The sequence below is a fragment of the Salvelinus namaycush genome, chromosome 3 (assembly GCF_016432855.1).
Source record: "Salvelinus namaycush isolate Seneca chromosome 3, SaNama_1.0, whole genome shotgun sequence".
NCBI lineage: Eukaryota > Metazoa > Chordata > Actinopteri > Salmoniformes > Salmonidae > Salvelinus > Salvelinus namaycush.
In genome coordinates, this window is record NC_052309.1 from 16,334,379 (window position 1) to 16,357,730 (window position 23,352).

At 43.9% G+C, this 23,352-nt stretch overlaps 1 protein-coding gene across 2 annotated transcripts in view; it reads left to right on the plus strand.

Moving 5' to 3' along the window:
* Window positions 1–968: 968 nt before the first annotated feature.
* LOC120045009 (protein FAM222A-like) overlaps window positions 969–23,352 on the plus strand; it is a 30,797-nt gene continuing 8,413 nt past the window's right edge. Inside the window, exons 1-2 of one of the 2 annotated variants that reach the window (XM_038989816.1) lie at window positions 969–1,282; window positions 15,459–15,618. In XM_038989816.1, the coding sequence (XP_038845744.1) occupies window positions 15,507–15,618 (112 nt within the window). In that variant the 5' untranslated portion in view covers window positions 969–1,282; window positions 15,459–15,506. The remainder of the gene's footprint in view (window positions 1,283–15,458; window positions 15,619–23,352) is intronic. The other variant, XM_038989815.1, reaches the window with a different exon arrangement.

Genomic DNA, 23,352 nt, shown 5'->3' on the forward strand with positions numbered 1-23,352 from the left:
CATTCAGGTGTGGAAACTTGAAGCTAACTGTTTAGATGAAGCTCTTACTGTGCATTAAGGAATCCCATTCAACATATTGTAATGACCTGACTAGATCATAAATGAACAATTGTCCAGACAGAGGCTTGAGTTTGCGAATTGACGGTTTATTAAACCAACTTTATACAGGCTACTGTTTGGGCCGTTTGGGCCGTTGTGAAGCCCAGACGTAAGAGAGAGAACAAAGGCGAAACCTGGTCTTAACTTCCAATGCTCCATCCCCCTGCCCAACCCCCCTCCACGCCACTCCGCCAACCGCCAGGATGCCCGGCATCAGAACATTCCAGGCATTCCCGTGATTGGCAGATAGCAGGTTGATTGACATGTCGGACCCCGCGAACACTGGGTACTGGTCAGTACAACACAACCACCTACTAGCCTAACACATAACACACAGCTGTCTGTGCGGGTCGCTACAATATATTACAATACTATGTGCCTACATTAAATTACATATTTTTATCTCAGATTTATGCATTTTTTGTACTTTTACCCCTTTTTTCTCACCAATTTCGTGATATCCAATTTGTAGTTAATCTCAGATTTATTTTAAAGCCATTTTGAAGTGTACTGAGCAAGGCCAGCAGCATTTATTTAGAGGATGTTTCATTTTTTGTTGTAGCCTAACACATTGGTGACCCACTCAACACGGTTCATTTCAGAAACCATGTATGTAGACTGAATTTGTGTTTGATCAAGTACTTATCGAACAACCATGAGTGAATGGACAATTTTTTAATCTCCTTTGTTGTAGACCGACAGGAGCCATGCACTACCCCTTTAAGTTTTTCCGCGAAATAATAACGTGCTCACCTAGACGCTTGCGGCGTCACCGTGGTTACCGCCTTCTGTTTCAAACGATTGGCCGAGCCGTGGGAATATTCAAATATACTCTTAATTGATTGGTCGGATGCCCGTTTTGTTCAGTCGTGAGAATTCATCTCATGCATTTCGACATATTTCAGTTCAGTCGGCTGTGGGGAGAAGAATACATGAGAGGAAAATTAGAATGAATACACCTACAAACGATTTAATTTTCAATATCAAGACATTTGCCATTTCGAATAATACTTTTTAGAAGTGGTTCTCTTCATGGATATTTTCATACCGATAATACTCAGTCTCATCGGACTTCAGCGACGTCTCTTTGGCAAAGGAAATACGCCTTCTGAGCAGGGGAGCGAGCATCGAGCCGTGGCGAGCCAAATATAAACAAGCCTTATGATAACACTGAACGCTGTATGTAAGAAATTGTTTTTATGTACTATTCTGGTCGTCAATACATTGCTTTGCCTCATTTGCCATCATTAATAGGCTATCTCGCCATGCTATACAATCCGTTTAGTAGGCCAAATGCATTGTTTGCGGTCATCAGCAGGTGCATTAATTTTAGTAGCCTAGGCTATGGTAGAGATTTGTAGATTTACGTAAATGCCGCCAAGTGGCTCTGAATTATGGGAATGGAGGGCAATCGGTCTCCTTTTATGAAACGTGGTACATTCATATAGCCTAGATTGTTCCAGTTGAATCAAATAAGGATGGATTAATGTAATACTTACATCAATGCCTTGTGCGCAATGAGACCAGTAGACCACACTAATATAGGTTTGGACCTAGTTCGAGAGACTGTGGGACAGATGTGCGCTATAATACTAGAATATACAATATATTGGATTGGGACTCAGGACCGAAACATTTTAAAGCATATTCAGTTATTTAAAAAAATATATATGTTGAGTATTAGGCTAACTGTTTTCAATTCCCTCTTTGCGCGCACTCGGAACTAGTCAAAACACTGCGTGGAAGCTCCAAAAGGGTTTATTATGGCATGAAGTTCCATTCAGAAGTACCCCTCTGTCTGTCTGAGGCGAGCAGAATGGTTTTGTGGCGGATGTACAGCCTGCAATAAAGGAGGACTTATGTGTCAGAATCCCAGTGGTTACAGGAAATGCTTTGAAGTATGTTATTGGCCCTTCAAAGCTGACTCCAAAGGCTTAGTTTCCACGTCTATTGTCAAAGCCGGAGGAGGGATCATTGCACCTAGAGGCAGAGTTTGGAGGTTGCACCTAGAGGCAGAGTTTGCCCATGTATATTATGCGCCTTGCTATCTGGAATCCTTGGGACGTCCCTAACCCCCAACAATTTTTAATGTCAACTTCAGTGCAGGAGTAGGAACGTCCCAAGGATACCGGATAGCATGGACTGAAATTCTACCCTGCACGCTTTCCTGGCTGTGTCAGATCATTTATTGGCTAGAGAGACGGGAAGTCACAGCTTCTTCCCATCTGTGGTTTAAGCATGGCCTATAAAAGAGGCCTATAAAACATCATGGAAATAACAACTTACTATCTAACTTTTATATCCATGACAAAACTTAATGAATATTTTATTGAAGTCGCTGTGTTCTCAGTGTAGTCTTCTGCTTGCACTTTGTGGTTTTGTGCTGGGTTTCTGTATAAGCAATTTGTGACATCTACTGATGTAAACAGGGTTTGTAAATACAATTTTGATTTGATAGTCTTTTGAAGCCCATCAGGCCATATACATGATGATAGTCCTGAGGACTCATTCCATTCAACTCCATGCCTCTGTCTGGATGAATATTATAACATGAAGCATCTGACACAACATCAGGGAGGACCTGCTCTCACTCCTGCCCACTCACATAATTTGGCATCATAATGGGATTGCCTCGGAATATATTAAAATCCTGAAATAAACATTATGGCCTTTGAGAGAATGTAATTAAACTAAATGAAAAATGCTCTGACTAACCCTCCCCCACATGCCCACTACGAAAATTGCTTTATTCATACATCTTCAGTTGACATTCAATCCGTTTGACTGGGCTCTACTTGAATAATTCTGTAAAATCTGCATTTTGAATAGCAGTGGCTAAATACAGTACATGACCAAAAGTATGTGGACACCTGCTCGTTGAACATCTCATTCCAAAATCATGTGCATTAATATGGAGTTAATATCCCTCCCTTTGCTGCTATAACAGCCTCCATTCTTCTGGGAAGGCTTTCCACTAGATGTTGGAACATTGCTGCTGGGACTTGCTTCTGTTCAGCCACGAGCATTAGTGATTAGGCCTGGTTCGCAGTCGGTGTTCCAATTCATCCCAAAGGTGTTCGATGGAGTTGAGGTCAGAGCACTGTGCAGGCCGATCTTGACAAACATTATAAAAAAAAATACAACTTTATTTAACTAGGCAAGTCGGTTAAGAATAAATTCTTATTTACAATGACGGCCAAACCCAGACGACGCTGGGCCAATTGTGCGCTGCCCTATGGGACTCCCAATCACGCCCAGATGTGATACAGCTTGGATTTGAACCAGGGACTGTAGTGACGCCTCTTGCGCTAAGATGCAGTGCCTTAAACCGCTGTATGGACTTAGCTTTGTGCACAGAGGTATTGTCATGCTGAAACAGGAAAGGGCCTTCCCCAAACTGTTGCCACAAAGTTGTAAGCACAGAAACGTCTAGAATAGTGTTTCCCAACCCTGGCCCTCGAGTACCCCCAACAGTACACATTTTTATTGTAACCATGGACAACCACACCTGAGTCAACTTGGGAACCTGAGTGGCGCAGTGGCTAAGGCATTGCATCTCAGTGCTTAAGGCGTCACTGCAGACAGTGGTTCGATCCTGGACTGTATCACAACCGGCCGTGATCGGGAGTCCCATAGGGCGGCGCACAATTGGCCCAGTGTCCAGGTTAGGGAGGGTTTGGCCGGGGTAGGCCATCATTGTAAAATAAGAATTTGTTCTTAACTGACTTGCCTGGTTAAATAAAATAATCATCAAGCCCTCAATGAGTTGGTTGAGGTGTTTGTCAAGTGCTGAAACTGTGTACTGTTGGGGGTAGTCGAGGACCAGGGTTGGGAAACACTGGTCTATATGCTGTAGTGTTAAGATTTCCCTTCACTGGAGCTAAGGGGCATAGCCTGAACCATGAAAAACAGCCCCAGACCATTATTCCTCCTCCACCAAACTTTACAGTTGGCACTATGCATTGTTCTGTGAGCTTGTGTGGCCTACCACTTTGCGGCTGAGCCTTTGTTGCTCCTAGAAGTTTCCACTTCCAAATAACAGCACTTATAGTTGACCGGGGCAGCTCTAGCAGGGCAGGAATTTGACAAACTGACTTGTTGGAGAGGTGGCATCCTTTGACGGTTCCACATTGGAAGTCACTGAGCTCTTCAGTAAAACCATTCTACTGCCAATGTTTGTCTATGGAGATTGCATGGCTGTGTGCTCAGTGTTATACACCTGTCAGAAACGGGTGTGGCTGAAATAGCCAAATCCACAAATTTGAAGGGGTGTCCACATACTTTTGTGTATATATTGTGCTTCTTAATTTCAGATGTCACTCAGTGTGTAATGCTCCATGTTTAATATATGACGGAGCTTAAAGTCAATCCAAATACTCCGAAATTGTTTTGGCTTTGCCTGTAATGTCTGTGTTGGTTTTGACAGACAAAATCATTCATTTTGGGGAACATTTGGGTTGGAGGATGGAAAATATGCTTAGATGTGTTTATTATACTGGAATGATATAACCCAGGCCTAGTGGGAATGCCAGACATTGACTGAGTAGCCTTGTAGCCAAACTGATATATCGACATACTCTGCTCTAATTGACATTCTAGATATTGGCTTGGCTTGGCTTGTGCTTTGTCTTCACCCGAGAAACGGTTCACTTAGCTTTTTATGGCTTGGCCAGTCTGTAGTTAGTGTATCAGAGGCTAACCGATCGGGTCGAATTACAAACAGTCATCCCCCTGGGGTTTTACACAGATCTTCTCACACCCCATCAGCACATCCATCCAGACTCTTGATCCATGATGAGAGGGGATTTGTCATCTTCTGGCCTGTTCCCCTCTGCTCTCCATGCAGGTCTCCATCAGGGAACCCCTCATAATCAGAACACAACTACAGTGAGAGAAAAGTAGCATACAAGGAGTTTTACTATGACTTTGGCAGTGCATGGCTGGATGAACCAGGTCCCATGCCCTGGAAAGGAACATTTTAAAGGCCCGCCTCTTGGCGTCTAATAATATATATATATTTTTTTAAATCCATGAGGCAGAAAGAGAACTTTGCAGTTTTAAGCTTAAATTATAGTGCATTTATGTTAAAAACAAAGAATTGGTGCAGTACTGTGGATATCAATATCCCGTGTGAGCCTCCCAGAACTAATTCATTAATTAAATTAATACAATTACATACTCAACTTATTCCATGGCTCCCTTGGCCAAAATGTGATTTAATATTTTGTTGTTAGTAAGCTTTAGAACATTTTTATAAAAAATATATACTGAACAACAATATAAATGTAACAATTTCAAAGATTTTACTGAGTTACAGTTCATATAAGGAAATCATTCAATTTAAATAAATTCATTAGGCCGTAATCTATGGATTTCACATGACTGGGAATACAGATATGCATCTGTTGGTCACATATACCTTAAAAAGATCAGAAAACCAGTCAGTATCTGGTGTGAACACCATTTCCCCCATGCAGCATGACACATCTCCTTCGCATAGAGTTGATCAGGCTGTTGATTGTGGCCTGTGGAATGTTGTCCCGCTCCTCTTCATTGCCTGTGCAAAGTTACTGGATATTGGCGGGAACTGGAACACGCTGTCGGTCCAGAGCATCCCAAACATGCTCAATGGGTATGCAAGCCATGGAAGAACTGGGACATTTTCAGCTTCCAGGAATTTTGTACAGATCCTTGTGACATGGGTCCATGCATTATCATGCTCAAACATGAGATGATGGCGTTGGATGAATGGCACGACAATGGGCCTCCAGTAGCTCGTCATCGATATATTGCAATTGTATTCATTGTCTGTAGCTTATGCCTGGCCATACCATAACCCCACCGCCACCGTGGGGCACTCTGTTCAAAATGTTAACGTCAGCAAACCACTCACCACGCAAGACGCCATACACGTGGCCTACGGTTGTGAGGCCAGTTGGACATAATGGAATATTTTCTGAAACGACATTGGAGGTGGCTTATGGTAGCGAAATTAACATGACATTTTCTGGCAACAGCTCCGGTGGACATGACTGCAGTCAGCATGCTAATTGCACGCTCCCTCAACTTGAGACCTCTGTGGCATTGTGTTGTGACACATGCATGTTTTAGTGGCCTTTTTATAGGGGTTTTCCTAATGTTTGGTGTCTGTTGAGCTCTACTAGGTTTCAAGCCAATGAAGTGTTTGTAGATTTAGCCTGGAGTATCTTATCTAGCTACTATTATTTCACCAGGAGATTTGGAAATTATTTTGGATTGTGAAGGTGATATTCACACCCCAAATGTTTCCATCGCTGCTGAAGTTTTGAACAACCAAGACTCTTCCTAGAGCTGGCCACCCGGACAAACTGAGCAATCAGGGGAGAAGGGCCTTGGTCAGGGAGGTGACCAAGAACCCAATGGTCACTCTGACAGCACTCCAGAGTTCCTCTGTGGAGATGGGAGAATCTTCCAGAAGGACAACCATCTCTGCAGCACTCCACCAATCAGGTCTTTATGGTAGAGTGGCCAGACAGAAGTCACTCTTCAGTAAAAGGCATATGACAGCCCGCTTGGAGTTTGCCAAAAGACACAAAAAGACTGACCATGAGAAACAAGATTCTCTGGTCTGATGAACCAAGATTCAGCTCTTTGGTCTGTATGCCAAGCATTATGTCTGGGAGGAAACTTGGCACCATCTCTATGGTGAAGCATGGTGGTGGCAGCATCATGCTGTGGGGGTGGTTTTCAGCGACTGGGAGACTAGTCAGGATCAAGGGAAAGATGAATGGAGCAAAGTACAGAGAGATCCTTGATGAAAACCTGCTCCAGAGCACGCAGGACCTCCTACTGGGGTGAAGGTTCACCTTCCAACAGGACAATGACCCTAAGCACACAGCCAAGACAATGCAGGAGTGGCTTCGGGACAAGTCTCTGAATGTCCTTGAGTGGCCCAGTCAGAGCCCGGACTTGAACCTGATCAAACATCTCTGGAGAGACCTGAAAATTGCTGTGCAGCAATGCTCCCCATCCAACCTGACAGAGCTTGAGAGGATCCTCAGAGAAGAATGGGAGAAACTCCCCAAACACAGGTGTGCCAAGCTTGTAGAGTCATACCCAAGAAGACTCTTGGCTGTAATCACCGCCAAAGGTGCTTCAACAAAGTACTGAGTAAAGGATCTGAATACTTTTGTAAATGTGATATTTCTGTTTATTTTTTATAAATTAGCGATTTCGACAAACCTTTTTGCTTTGTCATTATGGTGTGTAGATAGATAGTGTGGGGGGGGGGGGGAATTTAATCAATTTTAGAATAAGGCTGTAACTTAACAAAATGTGGAAAAAGTCAAGGGGTCTAAATACTTTCTGAAGGCACTGTATATATCTATATATATCCCGTTGTTACTCTGCAGGAGGCTATATTGCCTACCGTGTTCTGCAGGCCCACTCACTCATGTGCCGGTGAAATGTAAGATAAAAATGAAATGTTCAACTAGTCTTTCCCTTTAATGCAGTCGTTTTTGCTTCCTATTCAATACACATCTAAGCTATTAGGCCTAGTCATGGTGCTAAACAAAAGTATAACTATTATTACCAAGATAGTTTGTTTTAGCTTAATGGGAATTTAATTTTTACTGAACAATCTGTACTGGATTTCAGCCCTGTTTCCTTTTTTTGTGAGACAGAGTCAATGGAGGTGGTAAAGTGACCTCGGAGAGTGCCTGGACGGCTGCTCCGCTTATAGGGATATTGTAAATGGCTTGGTTGCTAAGCAATTTCTCCCGTGCATCCATATTAATCACCTTTTATCTCCTAAGGATATAGTGTTTAAATATGGGCTAGCTGCCATCTTTTTAAATCTGCTTAATTGGTCTTTTTTATTTTTATATGGTGACTGGGCAGAGAGACTGGGTATTTAGATTAGGGCCGGGACGATAGCAGTATCGCAATGTTTTATCAATGGCAAAAATAATAACACAAAGCATATCTAACTCTTTGGTCCTTTTAATAACCGTCTGCATGTAAAATATTGTGTGCTGTTGCTTGGAAAATACATGTGAATCGGGATGACACATTTTTGTTCCTAACATTAGTGCTGTTTTCTTAAAGAAGTTTAATCCGCTTCCATTTTTGTTTCTTTGCCAACGATACTAACGAGTATCGTGATACTGTTATTGTCCTGGCCCTAGCTTAGAGGATCTAGCCATTGGGGAGGGGGAATTATGGGGGTCGTTGCTCTGTTTGCAATTTCAAACAGCCTGTTATTTTGTGTACAATAAGGTGCAGAATACACATGCTGCCTGATTGCACTCGGAGTAATGTTATCTGCCCTTTACCGGGAAGGCAGCAGGCAGAGGTCATTTTGGATTAGTCCAGGGACCAAAGTCCTGTTTCTCCCAGAACAGTTTGGTTTTTCCATGCCGCTCTGTGAGGACTGGAGCTTATCATTAAGCATGGAAAAGGAGTTCTCTCCCGTATGAGTACCCTGCGGGGAGCATTTTGCCAGTCTTTTCTCATGACTTCTCTGTTTTATTAACATATTTTTAATGACTTGAAGGATTCGGTGACCCTTAACCGCATAATGAACAGCCTTGCCTACTCTGACGGGAAAGGAGGGGAGGGCTTGGTGGGTGGGTAGGGAGGAGTTTGACAGTGAAAGACACTGTAGCCAAAGCTATACTGTAGGAACATTTTTCCTTTGTGGACAAAATCTTACCAGGCAGGCATAACAGCCACTTTGTCTCTGGAGGGTATGCAAGCAAAACAAACAGTTACAATTATGATTGAAAAGGGATTATTAAACCCTAAGGAGATACAAAGGCTTGTTTAAAGGATTTGTTTTTGACCAGATTGAAAGCATAAACTCCAACGTACTTGTAGAGCACCGTAACAAATGATTGGTTGAGATGGGTCTAACTCTTTACTTTTGACAAGTCTGCCCTTTCTGTCGTATAGTCTGGTTCTGTAGATTCTTCACCCACCATGCTAATCTATAAAGTGAGACAGAAGAACATCTGTCACTGTGTTTTGACAAGAAACAGATGGGCCTTTTGATTATTGCCTGCGTTGATCTGTCTGGGTTTCCACTCCCAGCAGGTGAGACTGGCAGTCAGTGGGCGGATCATAGACGCAAAGCATCTGTAGATCAAATCAGATAGTTGTTGCTCTTAGTTTGTGTGTTCACCCTAGCTAGATTTTCTTTTAGGCTACAGTGACTGGGGATTTACTTTATTTGTCAAAGCTTCTTCTGTCAGAAAGCTTAAGCACCCGCTGCATAATATGAATGTATTTGTAAGGCATGGACCGTTTCTCAAGTTGATTCATATTGTAAACCCATCTGTTGCGGCTCTAGTTGTTGGGCTATGGTCTGATAGCCTAAGGGTTTTTTATTCTTTTATTAGATCCAGGCATCTAAGTTTGCAGTCCTCTCTCTGTCTTCCCATTCTTCAGCCCATCCACACCCATTAAAACCTATCAGAAATTGTCCAGGGTGAAAGAGCAGGCTTTATGGGAAGCACAAATCCTCAGCTTTAATACAGAGGAACTGTATTTTGTCCCTAGAGGTAAATTAACAGCAACACATCTAAGATATTAATGGTAAGAGGAAAATATAAAATAAGTAGATGTAAATGGAAATCCGTTTTGTTTCCCAACAATGTCAAGACGAACGATATGGGTGGAGGAAAGAGAAACCCAGAAACTTAAAACCATCCAATTCAAACCCAGCATAGGCGGTAGTCCATCCAATTCAAACCCAGCATAGGCGGTAGTCCATCCAATTCAAACCCAGCATAGGCGGTAGTCCACAATGAATAATTATTATTATTTTAAAAATATTATGATGACATAAGAGCAGAGCACACAGCGGGCGTATTGTCATAAAGAGTATTGTTGGCTAAATGATCTTCTCTGAGGCAGCCAATACAAAGCTTCAGTGATGTGGGATGGAAAGCCCAGGATGGGGCATTTTAATAGGTCTGTATGACAACGCAGAGATTTGTCTGTGCACTGTACCTCACTAACTGCATTAGGCCTATATACTACAAGTCAATGTTTTCCAAAGGTAAGCCAGCATGCCCATGGGTTATCCACAGCCAGTGTGGGATGAGGATGGAGAAGGGGCTGTTTACTGGTTATGCTCCCTCTGCTATTGCCAGGCTCCATGCCCAAAGCAAAAGCTGTGATTTTTACCTTTGCACCTGTGAGCTGCGCAAGGACAGGGTTGAGTGAACCCAAGGCTCTGTACCAGATAACTATTAATGATGCCCTGACAGCACTGGATGTGTTCATGGGCTTTACCATTGGCCTTCATGGACTGTGTGTTCAGGTTACCTACTTCCCCCAAGCTGTCAATGTGTCTATAAGTCAAAAACAAAATCCCCCCAAACTAGTAGAGAATTGTATTTTTGGTTTTGCATATAGGCCTAGGTGTAAAGAAGTGTTTAAAAGAATATGAATAGTTCACTGAGTCCAGGCTGCTCATTCTCTCCTGCTCACAAATGTGTTATGGTTCTCTCAAAAAGCATCAGCCAGCAGTCTCTCCAGGGATGTTCCTATATCCACCCATTGTATTTATTTTCCATACATTTCTGAGCAAGTGCATCCATTGTATAGAAATAACAATCTGCCAAACCCTGCTTAACACTGTTGTAATACCTTTTGTACAGGAGCTGATCTCAATGGAAAGGAGGCTCATTGTTGTCTGCTCTCCACAGTGAGCCTGGGTTGTTTGAATGTCCTGATCTGCTCTCCACAGTGAGCCTGGGTTGTTTGAATGTCCTGATCTGCTCTCCACAGTGAGCCTGGGTTGTTTGAATGTCCTGATCTGCTCTCCACAGTGAGCCTGGGTTGTTTGAATGTCCTGATCTGCTCTCCACAGTGAGCCTGGGTTGTTTGAATGTCCTGATCTGCTCTCCACAGTGAGCCTGGGTTGTTTGAATGTCCTGATCTGCTCTCCACAGTGAGCCTGGGTTGTTTGAATGTCCTGATCTGCTCTCCACAGTGAGCCTGGGTTGTTTGAATGTCCTGATCTGCTCTCCACAGTGAGCCTGGGTTGTTTGAATGTCCTGATCTGCTCTCCACAGTGAGCCTGGGTTGTTTGAATGTCCTGATCTGCTCTCCACAGTGAGCCTGGGTTGTTTGAATGTTCTGCAGTTCAAACTCTTGTATTTTTTTTGTGGAAAAGGGGAAAAATAGACAATCTGGGTCTCATATCGTGCTCTGATTCCAATTATGCTAACTTGAAACAGGATGGCTCTTATTGGCTGATCCGGGAGTAATAAATCCCATAAATGTATGAGGTGCATAGATGAACCGTCAGTTTCTGTAGCTGTCTGTCTGTTTCAGACTGACTAGACTGCTTGCCCTGTCTCCTTGGCTCCATCATTCAGACAGGACCCAGCGTTCATTTAGAGGAGCCCTTTGAGATTCTGTATGTGTGTGTGTGTTATGGCAAGATGAGAGATGGCGACCGGTCAGCCATGCCCCAATACCCATAGCCCTGTTCTATGGTGAATGCCTACATTCAAGTCTTCCTACTGTTTGAGCAGTGAATAGTCTAGGTTTGACTGCAAGCTGTCAGTAAGGCATTGAAGGTCATTGATGGAAATTGCTTTAAAAGCGAGACCAAAATAGTAATTTCATACCCATTTTACTCTCCTCCCCATACAGAACCTGTGGTTTTGCATCTCTTTGTGACCGCATCACTAATGTTGAGTCTTATCCAATGTTACTGTTCTGTAGACACAGGGTGTATTTCAGGCTGTGAAGAGCCTGGGGGTGGCTGGCTGCTCTTTGAAAGGTTATAGCTCTGTTATTCAGAGTGATGACTCTGTAAGGAGGCCACACACAGTCTATAGACCTAAAAAATGTTAAACAAAGTTCAAGTACCCTTAGCCTAATTGTTTTTCTGTAAATCAACCTTACTGTATGAAGTTTGTTCTGTTCCTCCTGTGTCAGTGTTTTCTTTTTGGCCTGCCAGGGATTTGACAGTGGGTAGGGAAGGACATTAGCATACTAATCCAACTAGAGAGTGAAAAGGGTGCTCACACCGCTCAGCCTAAACCTTTTTTCATTATCTAATTATTAACTGCGGATTCTGAGAACTGCAAAGATGAGCTGAGAGGGTTGGGGGGGTGTATGCGAAGCGAGTGTCTTTTTGTCTGTGTGTTTTTGTGTTTATTGAAAGGAAGGGTCTCAGGGCAGTGTTACTCTGCTCCAGTCAAGGCCCTGGAGGCTGCTCAGAGAGGAGCGGAGAGACTGGAAGGTCAGGCAGAGCACAGCCTCATCTATGTGCTGTAAAGCTACTATCTGCCAGAAGGATGGCCTTTCTCACTTTCAGCCTGAACAAAACGATTCAGTAAATGGAAGGCACACTTTCTAGATGAGATAGCAGGTTGATGTCGTATCAATTGCTCTCTCAAGGGTATCCTACTCTTTTTGAAGGATAGACTGCATGTCCCTGGGGTTGCCATTTGGATCCAGTAAGAATTTAAGAGGATCATGTCATACCTCTGTCCATTTAAACTATAACAGCCATCATCATCTAGCTCCGCCATCACTGCCCTTCTCCCTTCCAAATGACCTCGTTATCTTCCCACACACAATCCCGTTCCTCAAGAGCCCAGGGAAAAGACAATAGTTTGTACAATTAGACATTTTATTTTCCAATGCCATTCCCTCAGGCCCCCTACAAATATTGCCCTCAGTCCATCATTGTTGGAGCGGACATTTTGTCTGCCAAAACATCCTTATCAGGGAAACCTTGGGAGACAAAAGATGGAGTGCAGAGCCAGAGGTCCTTATCTCTGTGGCAGACCCTCAGCGGACCGCATCACGCCTGATAACGCCTCTTATCAGAGCCACTGATGTCACCCCAAAGTGGCAAGGATTTACCGTCCTTGCCACTCTCCTTCTCTCATTATCCATCGCCGTGGAGACCTTGTAGACTAGAGCACCAAGCTCACAGGCAATTGGTTGGGAGAAGAAGAGGAGGAGCTGAGTAGATCTAAGTGAGGTTTAAGTCGAGTCAGGAGCTGGGGTACATATTAGCTGGTGTTCATTTGAGGGAAAACTGTTCAGCAGTAGTTTGTTGGAGGCCTTTTGAATTAAGCATTAGGGGCTGAGGAGGTGTGGTATATGGCCAATATACTACTGCTAAGGGCTGTTTTTATGCGCAACACAGTGCCTGGATACAGACCTTTTTAGCTGTGGTATATTGGCCATATGCCACAAACCCCCGAGGTGCCTTATTGCTATTATAAACTGGTTACCAACGTAATTAGAGCAGTAAAAATAAATGTTTTGTCATACCCGTGGTATACGGTCTAATATACCACGGCTGTCAGCCAATCAGCATTCAGGGCTCAAACCACTCCGTTTATAATAAGTAAGCACTATGGCTTAGCAGGTGGGGAATTGGATACATGACCATGATGTTTCTGCTTTAAATCCCTATTGGGTCACAGCTGTAATAAGGCTGGAGTAGAGATGTGTTGTTGTTATCTTGCTGACAGGTGCTTGACTGGATGATGAACACAAGATATATTGGGTTTAAACGATGCCTTGAATTGTAAAATGTGTTGCATGTGTTTGTAATGAAACATTTACTTTGTCATGCATTAACTTTGTCAGCTAAAGTTAGGAGAAGCTTTATCACTGAGCGAGTAAGAGACAGAGAAAATGTCTGACAGGCAATAGAATGAGCCCTTTAGCTCAGATGCTGTCAACAGAACTGGTGCTCCCTGAACTCACTTTGATCTGTGCACTCTGTCCTTTTAGAGGCAGTCTAATGGAGAATGCAAAAGCACTTTTACTCGAAGGGCTCACAACCACTTTATTTTACTTTTAGATTTTGATGGGATGAAAGAAACGTTGTCAGTTATGCATGACCATATCCTTTTCTCGCTTCCTTTTTTCCCCTCTAAGTATATTTTTCTGCTTAAATAAAGCAGTGGTCTCTGAATGATAATGCCTTTCTTGATGCATTTTTATCCAGGAGAAAATTTGGGGAGTAGCCTAATGGAAGGTATTCTGATACTCGTCTCTTAGTTTCCGCCGGTAAAACAGTGACGGCATTTCCCCCGAGATTCCTTTTCGTTCGCTGTGCCTTTTCTCCCCTGCCCTCCTTTGACATGCGTGGTAATGAAGGGTTGTTGTGAAATTGGTATTCTTTTCAAAATGAAGTCCGACCATCGAGAGAGGCTTTTAGCTTTTCAGCTTTTCAGCTGTGTGTGATCACATGAGAGGCTGTGCTGGGTGGTTTTGAAGTGGGGCTGTCAAAGTATGAGAGGAGAGGCAGACCGGGGAGGAGAGGGGTGAGAGGTGGGGTGGATCTCTTCAAACACCTGACTAGAATGAAAGCCACGTTGTTCCTCCCTTTTGAGCTGGAGGTAATTCTGTTTCTGCAGCCAGTCACTGCGCTCTGTCTCCTGCATCTGACTCACTTAAGCTGGCCTGTGGCCCTTGAGGCAGAACTGAAAACAATAAGCCAAAGAACTGTAGAAGAAAAGTGGAAGAGAGGGAGGATAAAGAAATGAAGCCTCTCTGAGACAGCTGTGTGCAAGGCATTCACTTCAATTGAAATTTCAGCGGCGCAGTTTATTTTGGCCGGGAATATAACGTAGTATTTTGATTTGCTGACACAAAGATGATCGTTCCGTACTATCGGATGTTGCAGGTAGGCCTATGCACCTATAGTATCTATAGGGGCTAGAATATAGTACCCCACTTAGGCCTAGTGTTCAGAATGATAACTACGATCAAAGATACTGGGGGAAACACTTCATACACAAACACACCTTTATGTGTGTGTGCCAAAGCCATTTGGGAGAACTAGCTACTTTTGGATTTTCGCTCATGATCAATACCACCATCAATTCATAGAGCAATTCTAGAGTCTCTGAGGACCGGGCTATTGACTGGGTACAGGATGCAGCTGGCAGCAACAGCAGACCGTGTAAATGGACTGTGTTATTGCAACAGACAGGGCAATATGGAGAACAGCGAAGAGCCATCCTAGCGTCTAAAGCGGAGTGGGGAAGTTGGTTTGATGTTAAGTGATTTTACATTCTTAGATATGTAGTGTCCGCAGTTCAAAGAGGTTGCTGAGTTTGACTATGGTAATACGGGCCTGAGGTGGGAACAGTTTTTAAACATTTTTTTATTTTGGCTTTAAAAAGGAAAGTAGAGAGCATGCATGCATTGGAGGGAGAGCACAGGGAAACTCCTGAGGGGGAGACCTCCATCAGCGTGGTAAGAGTTTGCTTACAGGGCTTTGACTTCAGTTTTGGGTTTTGCATTCAGTTCAACAGCCAGCAGCTTGTAATTTAATACATGATCAAAAGCTAACGGATGTGTTTTTCTCTCCCTGTCCCTCTCAGGTTCCCCCGAGGTCCAAGCGGCTGTAGAACCCCCAGAAAGCTGCAGCCATGTTAGCCTGCCTACAGAGACGGCAGCAGAACCTCTCATCTCAGCACCTGGTCTGCACCCCCAAGATCCTGGATGCTCCCCCACAGCAGCCGCAGCCCAGCACGAGAAAAAGTGAGTCCACATGTTTCTGCTCTCAGCAGCACAGGAGAACAGCCACTAACTCTACATTTCACAACAGAGCCCCAACTTTGTTTCACTCGTGGTGCTGTGTTTGTATCTCGGTGTGGTGAGTGACTGGTGGAATTCAAAAGAGAAAGAAATATATTCAATTTTTAGGGGGAAAGCACTTTTCACTTATACACACACAACTGTAGTTAGGGTATAGAATGCCCTTGTTACAAAGTTCCGAGATGTACAATGTTAAACCAGCCTCTCCTGTCGCAACCGTTAGTTCCACCGAGCATCCATCTGATGAAGTTGATTATCTTTAATTATGCCCCTCATCTCTGTGCTGTCTCAGTAGAGGTTTGGACCTCTGCCTGCAGGGTTATGGAGCAGGAGAGACTAGAGCTGTGGTGAGGGAGGGTGAGTTCACCTTGGCCTATTTATCTACCTCTGGCTGACTGGATGACTGGCTGGCTGACTGGCTGGCTGGGTGACTGGCTAGCTGGCTGGATGACTGGCTGGATGACTGGCTGGATGACTGGCCTGCTGAAGAGAACCATACAGGGTTGGTATCTCCCCCTCAGATCTGTGTGGATCCTGCGGGTCTTATCACAGGTAGTCATCTTGCACTCTAATTTAATTCATGAGGGCATTGATCAACGATGGAATGCTGTTACGTGGGCTGGGCCGGTCTGTGCTGATAATGATGATGATTGTCCTGCAAAGGGCATACTACCATGCAACCCCCCCACAACTTCTCCTAGTGAGCCCAGAACTTTTCTCTATAAAACTATTTTACAATCTGTACCTTTTATTATATGCTGCCTCCTTTCACACATTGTTGCTCGCTCAGCCATTTGCCCACATAAATACCCGAAACACACGGTGCTTATTATTCAGGTTTTCTCTGTTTCTGCTGCTTTTTGATATGGGTGGGACGATGCGTACATGGTCAAATAAAACCATGTTGTCATGGCCACTGTCGGAGAACTCTATGTAACTTCATACGCTAGAGAGGACCTTCCTTTTGAACTTGGATCACAGAAAAGGCTCGCTCAAGCATGTGCTGTGTTAATCAGAAGATAAGTGATTACAAGCCATGTTATCCATGTCATAAACAGAGATTTTAAAATACGTGTTTATTATCCTCATTGCCAGTGCACATTTATTATCACATTTAATGAGAGGTTATGTTGTGGCAGTTGTCGGCTGATGAAACCAGCGTGGGGCTTTCTGAGTTTAGTTATCATATTTCCATGATTAAATCCAGAGAATGTTTCATCTCTGTTTTATGTTTATTGCTCTGTCAGATTTCTGTGGAAGTTTATGACATGAATTTATGGGAAACCGCATATCAGCCAAGCCTATCCCCACATAGATAGCATAATAACATGATATTAGCATTTTCTTTTGTGATATACAGTAAGTCAGGTATAGAAAATGCAGAAATTGCCTGAGTGATTAACCCCAAGGCCGATGAGTAATTGTGTGGAGACATTCTGACTAAATGCAAGCTGATGGATTTGTAATGTATTTCTCTAGCTTCACTGGCCATGAAAACAAATCCTGTGTATCCCCAGCTTTCCTTCACATTGAAACCTTTCACTAATGCTCTCTGGGAGACTAGGATCCTCTGTTCCCTACCCCCATGTCCCTCATCTCTCATCTCACCATCTCTCTCCTGGGGTGAAACACCCCTTTGTCTCTCCATTATTAATTGCTAATCAGTAGAGCACTTGTCTGCTAAATGCTCGAACAGAAGGGTCTAGTTTGCCTCAGGCAGAACCACAAGCGCCTTCCTCATCCTGTTTACCTGCAGGACCCATTACACCCTCCCGGAGCTTTGTGTGTGTGTGGCGCAGCATTCCCTCCAGCACTAGCCTGACATTTCAAACACAACCACATGAAACAAACTGCTCTACTGATTGGCGCATGCTGGTTAGACAAGACCCAGAAGACTTCTCTAGAATGTTTTTGTGTTTTTTCCCATTGGGATTCTCAGTTGAAAGATTTGTGGTTCTCATACAGATTTTTGTTGAATAGCTTTCAGAGGATTCAGAGTTTACAGATAGACTGTTCCAATGGATGTCTGTGGTTCGGCTTCACAGAGGAATCCCTGACTATGCCAACCCATCTTTTAAATATGAGAAAGTGTGTGTGTGGAACTAAGTGCGAGGGTTTATGTGATGAGAGCTAATGAGTACTCTGCACTTGGCCTGAACAGCAGACCGGAGCCGGGAATGCTTTATCCCATGCTGCCGGCCTGTGCTTCCGGAGGGTTCTTTTAGAGCGCTGCGCTGCTTTCTCCGGTGCTGCCGAGCAGAGACAAATGGGGAGTGACACTCTCTCGTAAAGAGGTATCCGCCTGAGTCTCTTCAAGCACAAATAACTAAGTATTCACCCCCAAGGTTCTTCTGTTCCACAAACGAACACCCCTCATGAAGAGATTAGAGAAAGGGGAAGCAAGGGAGGACGTAAATGGGTACAATGTGTTTCTGTTTGTTATGTGTGATGGAGAGGTAGAGGTGTGTGTGCGCGCACATCAGTGCTTCAGCTTGGTCTTTATTTATATCTCATTCCGTGTATTTCACTCATTCTAAGTTCAGGAATAGTATCCTCAGAGGGCTGGAACACAGAGGGCTGGAACACAGAGGGCTGGAACACAGAGGGCTGGAACACAGAGGGCTGGAACACAGAGGGCTGGAACACAGAGGGCTGGAACACAGAGGGCTGGAACACAGAGGGCTGGAACACCGGCTCTGTCCACTCTCTAACTTCTCCCTCCCCCCTTGTGTGTAGCTCGCTTGCTCTCTTCACTCCAGATCTGTGTGAGGAGGCCTCAGTCCAGAGACCCAGCTGACCTCCTCAGACTCCATTAATATTAATGCGTGTTCATATGGATACAGAGATGAAGACAGCTGCAGGCTCTGCATCTCAATGGCTCTGCTTTATAAGGGCACCGACCTGTGCACAGCTAGAGACACCATGCAAATGCTTTACCACAATATTCAAACTGAGCCCTAGATCTCTACTCATGGATGTTGAATACATGCAGGAGGGTTCTGACTTAATTTTCATTCACAGCAGTTACTGTATGCCTTGGTCACATCCAAGGGGAAGTAAAGGCTCCATGTGGAGCTGTGTTGTGGTGGACGTGAGGCAGGTCCAGATAGTCGATACAAGGCGAGGTGTCTTGCTCTGCCTGAGCAACGGGGGCAGTCAATTACAGAGACTTGCCACTAGCAGCTGAATGGAGGCGTGGTCAATTAATTACATTGGTTCTAACAAGTGGGTCTATTAGGGCCAACTGTGCTCATACAAGAGGTTGTCATGGTGATGCCGGGGCCTAGGTTTTTAATGTTGTTAATTAGCCTAGTTGTCAAGGACAGTCTGGTTGTGTAGGGGGCAGGTTGATACGGTTACTGTATAGTGGTGTTGATATAAATGTTTGGATCGCCATAGTGAAACATGGGTGTGTAATGTGATGTTTAGCAGTGCATGTTTGTGTTTGCTTGTGGTCCTGAGAACAGCACTAATGAATGTCCGTGACTGAATGCCTTGGTGTGGCGTGTCCCCAGTGAGGAGTAGCTAGTCAGCATGTTTATCCACCAAACATTTTCATCAGAAAACGATTTAACACCAAAGACTTTTCTTACAACCTAGACTTTGGGCTTCTTGCCCTGTTTTTCTCATTTTGTCGATGGTTAATTTAAGAATATTTTTGTGATCGTTGCACAAGGATTAACCACCACCAAGCACAGGCCTATATTAGTGGTTATTGTAATAGCAGGAGGGGTAATGGTAATTCTGTTTGGTTCCTTCTGTTGGGTGTTTTGTGTGAGAACCAGAAGAGCAGCAGAGGGACTCTGTTTTTAGCCCTGGCTCAGGGGCTTGTTTCGCCAGTTAATCAGTGATTAACTCAAACAGTTCTGAAACAATGAGGTCTCCACTCTGATCTGCGGGGTATTGCTTTAAGCGTGACCATGGGGGGATTAGCTAGTTTACCACGACTGAAAGCATCTTGTGGGCTTGTATGGGGGTGGATTCGGTGCAGGGTTCCCGAAAGACTGTGGCATGGTGAAGAATACTCAACGCTGTACATCACCTCACCTATCTGTTTCTCATTTGACAGTTTTTATGGTTGAGACATATTTTAAACTTCAAAAATATTAGGCCTACACATACACACACTCGCTCTTTCTCCCCGTGTGTGTCAGATACTCATTATCAGGCTGCTGAAAATAGTTCATTAGATTTCAAGAATGTGCCTGTGGTTAATTAGCCACACTGTTAATTGAGATTTTAGGATTGACCCTCAGCCTCCACCCACCCATCTCACCAAGGACGGCCCCCGCCCCATGTGGAAGAAAGGAAGTCAGGATTAGGCACTTCCTGTGAAAGCGTGCCAGTGTTACCCAGCATGTAGCCGTGAAAGTCAAGGCGTCCGCATACATGGGTTCGGTTGGCTCCAAGCAGAACTCGGCTAGGCGACGAGGACGTCTGTTCTCTCATACTCCCTAAAGACCTTCGCTTGAAAAACGAGAAAAAAGCGGCAAGGTTACTGTTTGTCCCTATTGAACACTTCCTCAAAATAGATCAATCAATAAATCTGAAATAAATGTACTTTTTTAGCGAGGCGGTCTAGTCGTGAAATTTTACATCTAGCTAAGATGTCTGGTGCAGTACTTCTCAAGTGAACAAAATGTCCGTGAAAACTAGTAGTGCACTGCAGACAGTAGGGCCTAGCTGCTGCTGGCCCTCTCGTCTCTCTCGTTGAATGACAGAAAACACTTGACGAATCCCGCCCCGCTAACTGTTTCGACTGGGAAGCATGCGACAGGCAGGGTTTCTGTTCCTAGCCCCAACACCCACCACACAGCTAGTGCATTCAAGGCTAACCATGGTGGAGCATCACGGACATTTGAATCCCAATCATCCCGGTAAAGGTGAGAGGGGAAATTAGCTTAATGGAGTCACCAGCTAAGGAAGTGATGTTCTATTTAGTGAGGGCTTTAACTTCTGCCTCTGCTCCTCTCTTTCATTTTCTCTTTCTTTCTCTCTCGCTCATATTCTCTCCCTCGGCTGAGAAAGAGTGGGCTGGGAGACTATGTGCAGTTTGCGTGTTCTGGGTGATTAAGTGCTTAAGGTCAGACTGCTAAATACCTCATTCTGTCACTCCATACCGAACGGCACAAAGGTGTGTGTCGCTTTTCTATTCTGGGGGGGTGTGAGCTGGCATTTTATTTGCAGACTTAAGAGGCCCAATATTTTGTTATTCACAGCTTTCATTCCCCCAGATTTCCATAAATGTTAATGCTGTAAGGAAAGGTCAGACTGCTGTGCACTCACTTTGTAAACCAGGCCCTCTCAAAGAGCGAGTCATTTAAAGAGACATATACATTTGTTTTGTCTAAATTGTCCTTGTGCTTTAAATTACATTTTTTTCCTTTACTGTTGCCTTGGTTATAGTTGCAGGTTAGTGCCCACCTTTTGGATGGAGAGGGATAGACTGACTTAGGGCTGTCCTCTCTAAACACTGAGTGGATACTGAGGCAGTTCTGCTGCATAGCTAACCACTTCAGTCCAAGTTTGACCTAGCAGCCCTCTGCTCATTGGTTCATTTGAACCACCATAACTATGCCATTCGTGCCACTGCCAATGGTATTGAAATGATAGATGAGGGAATATTTGAGCGTGGTGGGTTTGAAACCAGCAGAGGCCTGTGTGTTGACATGTGAGCCTGTCACTGTGGGTGGCATGTCTTTGTGTTGCTGACAGGGCTGTAATCTGTGGATTTAAGGAGTGAGACGTTCTTTGAAGATGAGTTAGCATTCTGTGTTTGTAGTGTTTATGGAACGCCTAGCCATTCTTGAGGGCTCAGGGCAAAACATTGACGCTGTACCAAACAAGGGATGGGACCAATGGCACTCCGTGATTGGTTTTACAATATTTATCTCTCTGGTAATTGGACGAGAGATGATTTGGGGCAGAATAAATTACTCTGTGTGGTACTGTACTTCTGATTTGATGCTGGTGCGTTAATGAAAGATGCTGATGATGCCTTGAAGAGATTTCTATAATTAAGCAAGAAGGCCCGAGGGGGTGTGGTATATGGCCAATATATCCCACGGCTAAGGGCTGCTGTTATGCACAACGCAAAGCGGAGTGCCTGGACACAGCCCTTAGCCATGGTATATTGGCCATATACCACAAACCCACGAGGTGCCTTATTGCTATTATAAACTGGTTACCAATGTAATTAGAGCAGTAAAAATAAATGTTTTGTCATACCCGTGGTATACTGATATACCACGGCTGTCAACCAATCAGCATTCAGGGTTCAAACCACCCAGTTTATAATTAGAAATTGAACGAGATTCATAACGTGGTACATATTGGAATTCGTAACGTATCATACGAATTGCAGAATTTGTTTTGTTGCAGGATGTAACACATCATAAAAAATGTATGAAGTTGTACACAATTGTGCGGAATTTTTGGGGACCAGATTTGGCTCATGAGCACTACTTTCAAAACTACTGGCTGAAATTATACAAAACCTTGAATGCATCTTTAATGTAGAGCACTTTAGTGTTTTCAGTTGAAACAGAGTTTATAACTGTCGAATGGTCATTCTTTTGCCTTGTTTTGAGCATAAGATAGTTAAAGGCAGCTCAATCTTGACTCATTCCAGGCAGGGTCCTGAGCTGCAAAATAATCTGTATTTAATATTGGACAAGTTCAGGCAGTAACTTCTCATTTCAAAATGTTTTCTCCATACTGAGATACTTGATAGTCATGCAGGATCACAGGGTTGTCTAGAGGTTGCGTAGACATCGGTTTAACACTCCCAGATGTCCTTGTTTTCTATACCACTGGTGTATAGTGATACATAAATAACTAGTGTTTTGCTGTATTGTAGTTCTCTGTGGAATTCACTCTGGCTGCTGCTGGCACTGCTACGGTGCAGTTCTGTTCCCTTGGCTCCACTGGAAGATGCTTGGATGGATAAAACACTCCACCTCTCCCCCTCCCTCCATTTTAAACACCCAATTTATTTTCTTTATGAGATTTTGTAGATTGAATCATTTTGACAGTTGGAGGCTCGTTGTGGGCCTGAAATGAAATGAACTACCAAATCAATTCCGAACGGGAACAACAATTGAGCGCTCCCCATATTTCACAATATTAACTGTGATGGTGTGTTGCTTGTACGGCTGAAGTGTCTCTTCAAATGGGTTTTGAAGTGTTTTTTGTTTCGATTTTTGTATATATATTTTTTTTCCTCTACTCCCTTTGTCGCCACTCGCCTCCTTATGTGTGCTGTGGAAGTGATTGTCACTGACTACAGAGTAATCTAGGTTAATTTCAGCACTTTTGCTTTTCATGTCAGGAATTCCATAAAAGTGTCGTTCTGAGGGGTGGTGGTAATTTCTGCCAGATGATTTATTGCTTTTAAATGGAGCGCCTTTTCCGCCTCTCCTTTGTTGCTGTGAGCTAAGCAGCCATGAAATTGCATGAATAATCGTGTTTAAATCCAATCTTGGTTTGTCCCCTCAGCTTTCCCGTACACCATTCAATAGCGCACCCTGTGGAGTGTGCCCTGACTTCTCCTCACAGTTTAAGCTACATATTACAGTCAATACAGGTCCGTAAGAGGATTTAGAGCAGCTGAATTTCTTACTTTACAGGTAGGTAGCCTTGGATGATTTGAAAGCTACACTAGTGGCCAAAAATATT